This window comes from Nannobrachium achirus (assembly GCF_963921795.1).
Source record: "Nannobrachium achirus genome assembly, chromosome: 11".
Taxonomy (NCBI): domain Eukaryota; kingdom Metazoa; phylum Chordata; class Actinopteri; order Myctophiformes; family Myctophidae; genus Nannobrachium; species Nannobrachium achirus.
Window position 1 is genome coordinate 15,453,021 of NC_137820.1, and position 11,271 is coordinate 15,464,291.

At 44.2% G+C, this 11,271-nt stretch overlaps 1 protein-coding gene across 1 annotated transcript in view; it reads left to right on the plus strand.

The window, feature by feature from the left end:
- The window catches only part of hgfb (hepatocyte growth factor b), a 45,053-nt gene extending 40,470 nt beyond the window's left edge, over positions 1 to 4,583 (plus strand). Inside the window, exon 18 of the mRNA XM_080737319.1 lies at positions 1,535 to 4,583. Coding sequence (XP_080593445.1) covers positions 1,535 to 1,714 — 180 coding nt within the window. The 3' untranslated portion in view covers positions 1,715 to 4,583. The remainder of the gene's footprint in view (positions 1 to 1,534) is intronic.
- Positions 4,584 to 11,271: the final 6,688 nt, after the last annotated feature.

Here is an 11,271-nt window from a genome sequence, read left to right on the forward strand (position 1 = left end):
GCCGCCAAAGTGGGCGGAGTTAAGCCCCGAATCTTGCGGTGATGTCATAACCGACAGTCCCTATATGCGCGATAGAGGGTAAACTGTAGCTATCGAAACCACGGTTTTTGGGGGGATTGGGAATGTCACCTTACAGGATTACGTTTTGTTCTGGTTTAAGTTCATCATGGCTCGGTCAATTATGAAGCGATTAAAACAAATAAAACGTCACCTCATTCCTTGAAAAGCCTCACTTCCATGACCAATGACTATTGTGTCCCTATTACATCTAAAGATTTAAACGTTGGCTGAACTGCCAGTGCGCCATGCAGTGCGCTCCCAAAATGAACAAACTGATAGTGCGCACAGCGCACTGCCACCCTGGCAATGCCGATACGAAATTAATAGGGCATTCATATTATTCAAGTCATTATACAGCCTACCAAAAGCTGTATGGTTTAAAGTAGGCCTAATTAATATAGCCCTGTAAAGCCCTGTGTTGGTTCTGTCTGTTCGCTTCACAATCACTTTTGTAGAATGCAACACAAACTCAAATTTCTCTTTTGTGTCATTTCCTGACAGTCGCTCTAAGGAAACTCTTACATTTAAATGCATTAAACTCTCTTTTCTGATCGCTGATCTTCTCTCAACTTTGGCCATTTTCCTCCTCCCCAGCGGAGCACTGCGCCGTCAGCGCAGAGTCGCCGACTGCGCCCAATGAATGCGTTTCTTGTGGTGAGATTTACAGAAGCGGAATATACCAAGTCAATCAGGGGGAACTTGATAAATATAGGGGAGGAAACACGTATGAAAAATAACAAAAGAAAACATTTTTTAATACAAAATTCAACAAATGAAAGTTGCATGGACCCCCCTCCAGCCAAAATAAAAAAGTCATGGTCCCCCCTGACAATCAAATTATTATTTGAGAACCCCCCCCCTTCATGGACTATACCAACCTTAAGTATTAGACGAACACTCCCTAACAAGACAGATTGGGAAGTTGGCTCTGACATCCCTTTGTTTTGGGAAGGAATTCAGATTAGGGTGACTGAGATCATAAAAACAACATGGCAGTTTTGTGTATTATTATTATTATTATTGTTTTTGCACCACTTACAGTACATTGTTTCTGTCGGGCCAAAACCAGCTGACTACATTTTTGAGGGATTCTTTTTTTTGTATTTATTTTTTTATGTCTGTGTGTTGGTTGAACCAATGGAAAGTAGTAAAAAGCGCTACGGCAAAAACCTCCTAACTCCATTGGATCCTCACACTTTCTGCCAAACCAGCTAACTCCACCCGTTTGGCCCACTTTTCTTTTTGTTTTCATAAATCTGTGCTATTGAACACCCTTCACGTCTGTGTGTTGGTTAAAAAAAATGTTGAACCAATGAGAATTAGTAAAAAGTGCTTTGGCCAAAACCTCCCAACTCCACTTGAGCTCGATGTTTTCTCATTTTCTGGAAAATGAACATTTTGTAGTTGGAGCTGGTTTTGGCCCGGATATTATAGAATTGAAAGTACATAATCTTTGCTCTCTCATTTGCTGCAGAGGGACTACGGTGGCCCACTGGTGTGCCAGGACGGCGAGATCAGGGTCATAATGGGTGTGAGCGTGCACGGCAGGGGCTGTGCACGTGCCAACCAGCCCGGCATCTTCATCAACGTCCCCTTCTACACACAGTGGATTCACAAGGTGTTCAAATACTACCCCAACCCGGAGGTCATCTAGACACCCTGCACCAAGAGACTCTCAAACTTTACCAGGGGGACTGAAGCCGGCCCTGTGAATCTACCTGAACTGCAGCCATGTATACAGTCCCCTATCGCATGGGTCTTCAACTGGGTGTCCGGAACCCCTAGGGGGTCCTCAGAGTTACCATAGGGGGTCCTCCAAATCTTTGTGTGATAGAAACCTTTTTCTCCTTTTTTTATATTAACCACGTGAACCCTAGTGTCCTTATTCTGAGAACTTTAGCCAAAAATAGTAGATCTACAAGCTCACAACGCCTCACGCTGCGAGGCGTTGTGAGCTCGTAGATCATCTATTTTTGGTAAAGAGGTTTGGTGTAGTGGGGGAAAAGAGCACACTAAGTATTAAAATGTCAACTTTATTAAGTATTGACAGTTCAAGCGGTTAAATATCTGAAAACACAAATTGACATGAATCCAACATGATTGTGCTGTCAAACAAAACAATGAAACTATATGAAATCTATGAAAAGATTGTGGGGGTCCCTGCTTCATCTCTCTCCCAACTAAGGGGTCCTTGGCTTGGAAAACTTTGAAGACCCCTGCCCTATCCCAAACCCAGAGACTGGCCCGGTCTGGTCTTGTTGTAAGTCTCTCTGAAAAGGAGAGAAAAATGTAAAATGTAAAAAAAAAGAAAAGAGAAGAGAAGAAAATGTCTGAACATGAGTGACTGTGACATGAATGAGGAATTAGCATGAACTTTCACTATATGACTCAACAATGACACTGATGATGGGGGGGGGGGATTTAGTAAAAAGGCATTAGTGCCCCAATTCAGAATGCAGCAAACAAACCAAAAATCACACAGAATTCCATAGTAGTCTGGGATGTTGGCAAACCAGGACATTTCTTTGATGAACTGGTTCAGTCAGTACTGTACCTAGTGACATTAGAGCACCAGTAATACTGAGCAGTTTCACTTTAAAAGCAATGTGCATTCTGTTTTTTTTTTTTTGTTTGTTTTAGTTTTTCTTTATTCTTTTCTTTTTTGCATTCATCACATAGCAGGTGTGTGTGTGTGTGTGTGTGTGTGTGTGTGTGTGTGTGTGTGTGTGTGTGTGTGTGTGTGTGTGTGTGTGTGTGTGTGTGTGTGTGTGTGTGCGTGCGTGCGTGCGTGCGTGCGTGCGTGCGTGCGTGCGTGTGTGTGGGGGGAGCGTGTCGCTATTTCTACAAGTCATCTTTTCGACAACCAAACATAACCCTAACCTCCGTGGGGTGAGTAGCGATGCCTGCCGACGCTCCGTTGTCGTAATGATGTGCGTTCGGAAAAGCGAGATTTCCTGTGTGTGTGTGTGTGTGTGTGTGTGCGCACGAGTGCGTACCTGTGTGCATGTGCGTGTGTGCGTGTTTAGGCTCCTGATTCCTGGCGTTACTTGAAAAGTATTGGACACCAAAGCGCAGCGGCTCCTTCATGCAGAGTGCTTCAGCGAGCCATTTAGAAAGCGCTCCAGTGGTAGGGCGCTGTCAAGGACACTCCAACACAGCTCCCTACGCCCGTAGGGCACTTACAGAAAGTGGACCTAACTGTAAATAGTATTTAATGGGTGTATTTGTGACACTCTAAAGGTGATTTGGGTCTTATAGATCTGTGGAGAGACTAAGAGAGAGAGAGAGAGAGAGAGAGAGATAGCGAGAGAGAAAACGAATGCAGCGGTGGCTGCAAACATGTACTGTACAAGTACGCTATGTATCCCTATACGTTTTCAATGGAGGTTCTTTGCCCATAATGGTAATTATTATTGAAAGTCACTGAATGTAAATATGAATAGAAATGTTGTGTGTAGATAAAAAGGGAATGCATGGCATATATGCCTTGATATTTTAAAAAACTCTAACATTGTCCTCTGTGTATACGCAAGAACTGTCTTCTCTGTTTCCTTTTTATTCATCCATTTCTGGTGTTTGTGTGTGTGTGTGTGTGTGTGTGTGTGTGTGTGTGTGTGTGTGTGTGTGTGTGTGTGCGTGCGTGCGTGCGTGCGTGCGTGCGTGCGTGCGTGCGTGCGTGCGTGCGTGCGTGCGTGTGTGTGCGTGTGCGTGTGCGTGCGTGCGTGTGCGTGCGTTTACGTGTACACTATGTCAATGTGTGCGCATGCATGATTGCATGCACGTGCATTTATATGCACGCGTGCCTCTCCGCTTACACAACGGTGCAAGGATGTGTTTACTAGGAGGCAGGTGTTGTGAGCGAGAGAGTGTGCATCCATGCCCGTGTGCTCGTGCATGCGACCGTGGACCCCTAGTTAGTTTAACCACTTTAATCGGGGTGTCTCTTTTTTTGGGCATGCCATTATTATAAGAAATAAAATGTCCAAAAGACAAGCGTGAACCTGTAGATCGGATGCTTCCGCTGTTGGCCGTAGGGCCTAAGTGGTTACGTTATCCTCTGCACACAACACTCAGACCTTGGCGGGCCTCCAGTTCCCATCCACTCTGGATATTAAAACCCATTTAGGCCTAGAATTATTGCTTTAACCAGTGAAAAATAGCAGATATACAAGCGAGCTTGTAGATCTGCTATTTTTGAAAAAGTTGTGAAAATGTGTGCGAATCTTTGAATATATGTATTTTCAAAGCGAACGTTTGTAACTCAAATTTTGATTCTGGGTGGTCCCTGTAACTAGATATTTTGAGATGCGGGTCCGTGGCCAAGTAAATATCATTTTGGGGGTCCTTCACATGAAAAGGTTTGAGAACCACTGACATAGTAGTCTCTCAAGAACAGTCTAACTAAGCTCCAGTTAAGTGAAAAGGACCTTTTCTTTGACGATGGCTAGCCAGATTGCTGATGGGTTTTTAAAAAAATCTTAGAAGGATTCAAAAGACGGGTCAAAATTCAAATTTTCACGATTTTTCAAAAATAGCAGATCTACAAGCTCGCAGCGTGGCACTCGGTGCCGCGCTGTGAGCTTGTATATCTGCTATTTTTCAATAGTTAAAGCATAAAATAATGATACACAAAATGTGTACCCGTTCTGAATGGATTAATCTCTGAGAGTCTGTCAGTTCAAACTTGGACTGAAATGAAGTGATTCGCTTCAGTAAATACATTTTCCATTACGGATGATTCCATTGGATGTCTTGAGTAGCCCCTCGTACAAATCAACACAAACACACCCCTTTTACCAATGTTTAAGTGGCTAAGATGGCTTCATAATATGACCATATTACATCAGTATGAGAGCACGCAGCAGGTGTGCGTGTGTTCCTTTGTCAGTGTTGGTGTGTATGTTTTATAGCCATATTGATACTTTGTTGTGCGACAGTGTCGCATGCCGTAAATAACCGTTCTACATCGCAACCAATGCATCGTGAGCTTGTAGACCTGCTATTTTCTGCACACAACACCATCGAACAATGGAGCATAGAGAATAAAGCATTATGTGTGCTGAGATTTGCTGCCAGCTGCTATACTCTCCCAAGTTGTAAACTATTCTGTTAACTGTGCGTGTCATACATATGGAGTACATTCACTATAACAACATATCTGATATCTGATGTTTGTTTGTTAGACTTGATTATTGAATTCTGTGTTTATATGTGTCTATACTTTTGTGTCAATATATTAAATGAGTTGTTTTGTAATTTCTGGCATTCCTCAGGTTCTTGTAAATGTCTTGATTATTGATGTCCTATTATAGACACCTAAAACGCTGGCATGTGGTTGGTATGTGAGCAGTAGGCTACTTCAAGTCAATGTAAAACAGAACATTTTCCCACCACTAGATGGCACTATAGTAGCACTAAGGACACAAGGATGACTTGTAGATTTGTTAATCAAATACAAGTCCCCCTCCTTCCCTCCCTCCCTCCCTCCCTCTCCATCTCATTCTTTTTTTTCTCTCTGTATTTTTCTGTGTTTCTCTCACTCCTTCATGCATATCATTCCCACACCCATGCTCACACAAAACACAGGCGTGTGTGTGTGTGTGTGTGTGTGTGTGTGTGTGTGTGTGTGTGTGTGTGTGTGTGTGTGTGTGCGTGTGTGTGTGTGTGTGTGTGTGTGTGTTTATGTGTGCGTGTGTGTGTGCGCACGCGTGTGTGGGGGTGGTGTATGCGTGCATGTGTGCGTGTGTGTGTGTGTGCGTGCGTGCGTGCGTGCGTGTGCGCGTTTGTGTGCGCATGTTTGCTCAGGCACCCTGACAAACACACGCATGTTCGATCAATGCTCCCTGCAGGTATGGGGCCCTTTCTCTCCCTCTCTCTCTCTCTCTCTCTCTCTCTCTCTCTCTCTCTCTCTCTCTCTCTCTCTGTCTTTCTGTGCTATTTTCCCATCCACAGAGCTCAGAGAAACGGAACGAGAGAGAGATAAGATCGAGGGACGGGCGGGGGGGGGGGGGGGGGGAGGGGCGCCGGGGTGTAAAGGGAGGCAGGCGAAGGTGAGGAAGAGGAGCAAGAGGAAGGAGGAGGGCTGAGAGCCGGGAGATTAAACGCCGGAGCCACTGATGTCGTATTAGGGAAGTTATGGAGCAAGCAGAAAAATGCACAGAGATAGACAGTTTGTGTTGCTATGCCGCGACTCGGAGCGGCGCATGCTGACGCCGGCACACTCGGCACACATTGTTTGTCCGCACGTACATACACACGCGTGCGCGCGCACACACACACACACACACACACACACACACACACACACACACACGCACACACACACACACACACACACACACACACACGCGTATGGCGCTCTACAGACGGACAGCGGTTGCCGCCGGGGCTCCCGCTTGGATCTGCGAGGACTGCGCCGCGGTGATACACAAACACACTCGCTCTTTGAGTAAACGCTGCGCGGTATTTCACAAAGATGAACACAATCCATCTCTCACCGCCCGCGTACGCATGCACAAACGAGCACGCTCGCGGGGATTTTCACGGGACTGCGCCCGCTCGCCTCGCCGCCTCTAAACTTCGCTGCGCGGACGAAATAGCCGCCCGCCTCTCATTGAAAATGAATTGCTAGGAGGCGGTGACCGCGTACCGTGTGCAATCCCCTTATGGCTCCCATTGACAATATGGAGATACTGAAGGACAGGTGCTTCAAAGAAAGCGTAAGTTCTGTTCGCTTTTATTTGTGGAGGTCAGGCTCATGAAAAGAGGGACTGATAGAGACTAACACAACATGCATGCGCACGCACGCACGCACACACACACACACACACCCCGACTTGCGTGTGTGAGCGCACGCATCCCATTCATTTCGAGTGGAGGCTTGCGAGGCAGTCCGTCTAGTGCAATACGGCGAAGTTCATGCTGATGTCTTGCATCAGACGGACGGACAAGGACAGAACTAATGTGAATAAAGTTCGTCTCGGCCGACTTTATTCAAATCTTGTCCGTGCGTGAGCTCGTGGAGCCAACGAAAGCAGCACTGCTCTGTGTAGGTGTGGCTGCATGTGGGAAATGACAGGGAAGAGTGACTGTCAATCAACAACAGCCGTCACGGACCGGAGGCGGACAGAATTGCATTCTACTGTATGTGCTCAGACTGTGTGTCCTCGGACTTGGTCTGAATAGCCCTTAATGCTCATGCTCATGCACAGGCCTACAAAACACACAGCCCCATGCTCTCTCCCACACACACACCCATAAACAACACCAACACACACATGGATGAGCGGTTGGCTGACTCAGAGCATGGTGAGATCTACAGCAGACATGTGGCTAATGGTCCGTAGAACATGGCCTAGTGTCAGGGCTGTTCTGTTAGAGCACAATAGGTACAGCGCTCTATATGTGCAAGAGCATGTACAGGTGTGTGTGTGTGTGTGTGTGTGTGTGTGTGTGTGTGTGTGTGTGTGCGTTTGTGTGTGTGTGTGTGTGTGTGTGTGTGTGCGCGTGTGTGCGTGCGTGCACGTGTGTGTACTTGTCATCATGGAGAGTGAAGACATTTAGCTTAGCCTTTCAAGGGCCTGTTTGCCTTGTTTTGTTTTTGGTGTATAGTGTTGGAGAATGACAAATGAGTGTATAGCCAAATGCCTGCGTGAGGCTGTTACACAGTAAAAAGAAACAAAGCTATTTATGCTTCAAGCAAACAATGTGTTGCATTGCCTCCTCTGTCAGAAAAAAGTCCCTGAGAAAATGTCCCTGCTAAATCACCTCAGTTTGCAGAGTGACTGAAGTGCACAGGACACCCTCAACCATAGTTTAGGCTATCATAAAGGTTATAAACTTAGCAGCGGTTTCAGTTTTGATTTATTTCAATGGCTTCGTTGTCTGATATAAAAAAATGAAGGTCAAAATCAACTGCCGTAGCCGTGTTCCCTGATATTCTGCCACAGTTGGCTAATGATTATGTGTGTACTTCTGTGTGTCTGTGATTGAAATAAAAGGAGGCAGAGAGAAGAGAGAGGGAGCTGATTATTCAAAGAAAGATCTCTAGAAGCCGCCACAGGATTCTCATTACAGAACATTGAGTTTCAGACCTTGTTAGGAACATTTTTCATAACCTAATTGGGCTGTCTTTGTAATGACATTTAAGTTCTCTTTTCTGTCATTTTCTTGGTTCTCCTCACTCTTCATTGGTGGCTCCTTGTGCTGTGTGTCTAAGCTTGTGCATGTCGCTTGCTTGTGCATGTCTAAGCTTGTGCATGCGCGCGTGTGTGCGTGTGTGTGCGTGCGTGTGATCTAGAGCTCACAGCGCGGCACCGAGTGCCGCGCTGTGGGCTTGTAGATCTGCTATTTTTGAAAAGTCGTGAAAATGTGTGCAAATCTATTTCCAGCTCAAATTTGGCCTCTGGGGGGTCCCTGGAACTAAATATTTTGAGAGGGGTTCTGTGACCAAATACATATCATTTTGGGGGTCCTTGACATGACAAAGTTTGAGCACCGCTGACATAGAAACATAGTTTATTCAAAAAAACCTTAGAAGGATTTGAAATATTCAAAGACTGGCAAAAATGTTCACTATTTAAAAAGAATAGCAGATCTACAAGCTCGCAGCGCAGCACTCCGTGCCGCTCTGTGAGCTTGTATATCTGCTATGTTTCAATAGTTAAAGCACAACATAATGCGTAATAATGTGTTCATGGGGGGCCCGCAGTGAATCCTTGTACCCAGGGCCCAGAATTTGGTGCGACACCCCTGGTGATGCAGAACGAAAGTGGAGCTTTTAAACTTATCCCACCACCTCCTCTCAAGGTTACATCCTGTAACATGACACACCAATCTGTCCTCTTACTCAGTTCTCACTGCAAGTTCAATAGTAAGATGAGAAGAGAAAAACATAAAGAACTCATTTCGATATACCCTCGAAGCTGAAATGTCACAATCTGACATTCAATCTGAACTTTTAAGGTCTTTTAAGGTTCCTAAGTTTGTGTCTGTATGTCCCCACAACAGTATACAACCACGGCTCAAGTTGCTATGCACATAACATCACAAAACTGGAACTTAAACAGTGCAACAGAGAATGGACATTTGAAGTTATTGACTTGGCTTATAACGTTAACATCACCTTCACCCTAGCCAAGCTTTTTTCTGACCAATTAATGAATGAATTCTTTAATGTGTAAATGTCCTGATTGCCCCAGTCCAGCCTATATGCAAGACATTATAGCAGTCACAAAATATGCACAGGGTGACTGAACAAAATGATGCCTGGTTTTACACTGCAACAACTGTGGACTTGGTCTTTGGGAATAGTACAGCTGGTTTTCCATCATACAGTTATTTGCATTCTCCTGGCATGGTAGTCTAGTCAGGGACACGTTAGACCTGGGGTGCAAGATGGAATTGACTACCAGACAGAATATGTATACCTTGTATCCCTGAGGACCAGGTTTGGTGTATTTTATTCACTTGGGAACTCTCTAGCAACAGTACCATACCAAGTACCAAACTTTTTTGGCTCGGGGCACCGGCACCCCTATAAATATATTTTTCATTCGAGGCAATACATTATTAGATTCCTAATGTTCACTCCCAGCAACTTATATTAATAGGATATCTTAACGATTATATGTGCGAGGAAAACAAGATAATATCCATTTAGGTTAGAACTGACTGATAATAACTTTATACTTCAAGTTTAAAATGATACTAAATATATTTTTAAATGTCCAAATACATTTCAAATATTATCAAATCATCTCGCGGCACCCCTGGACTGCCGTCGTCAGTCACCCACTTTGAAAACCCCTGCCATACAGTATGCATGATGGGCAGGGGTGAGATGGCGCGTGGGCTCGGTTGGGCTCGGCGAGCCCAGACTTATTTAGCTCCATGCACGCGCGCCTGACATGCACGCACATGAATCATCACGTCACGAATTTAGAGGGGCACCACTTCGAAAATCCATATCACACCACTGATGATGGGGGCTCACTGGCGGTATGTAAATGTCATACCTGTACCCTCCAGAATAAAAAAGCATGCATACATATAGGCCTAATGTACATTGGTATTCACAAATTATCGCATTTGGATAGTAGGCTATGCATACAGTAGTAAACTACTGCATTAAGTCAAAATGAATAGGCCTATCACCACAGAATTCAGTGGTTAATTTGTGGCTACAGAGCAGTGTTAAAAACTAGAGCTCAAATCTGCCAAATGACACGGAAAATCACAGCATGCATGCATAAAACCTCTAGTTTTTTCAAACGGACCTGAGTTACAACTTGGACCACTTTATACCATCTACTACACCAAAATGTTGTTAAAGTGTGTCAAAGTGTTGTTACTAAAATAGGCCTACTTACAATAAAAATACTAAATTAACATACTAAAATGAATGGTCATAGTTAATAAATTCATTATAATTTCAAAATATAAATAAATACGTACATACTACGTACATAAATACATATTTTAATTCATAACTGGTTTGATGTAAGGGTTATAAATATATTATTTGGTTACAACTTTCTGGGCGAAACGATAGTTATGTGTCGACTGATGCATGCCGCACAATGAACCAGGTGAAACAAACCTGTTTGATTAAGCTCTCTGTAATCTAGCTTGCACTTTATGTGATATTGTACTTCCAAAAGTGATTTAGAAACATCTGCAGCCAAAGAGAGACTGTCAAAAGGACATTCTAAGGACTTTAAGCCAAGTGTGGCCACATTTATATGTGGGTACTGTTTACATTTTATTCTGCACGGAACCTTTGTTTTTAGCTCTGTTTCCCTGGGGCTCCCTTACAAGGAAGCGCCCTTCCGCCCAAGCTCAGATGCATTCTGGAAACAAACACAGTCAAGTCAAGTGTTTACATTGTGCTGTGTTTTCCTAGCCTGATTTCCAGCCTGTTTGTGTTTACCTGTTTTTTTTTTCAGGTTCAGCTTGTGTGGTACCCACTAGCCCTGGGACCCGCTACACAAGCAACAACCTCGAGGTAAGACCTTATTTCCACAACAAGCGGCCCAAGCTATATTTTCTGTAGCCTATAGGCCTAATTAGTTTCTTTCTCTTTGATGTTGTTGCTATGTTTGATGGACTCGTTTACCTGCACAGCGCATTTCTACATTATATTGTATTTAAATTTGGTCTATTTTGTTATGTAGGCAATTTGCCATTTATCCAGAAGTCTGTATTATAATG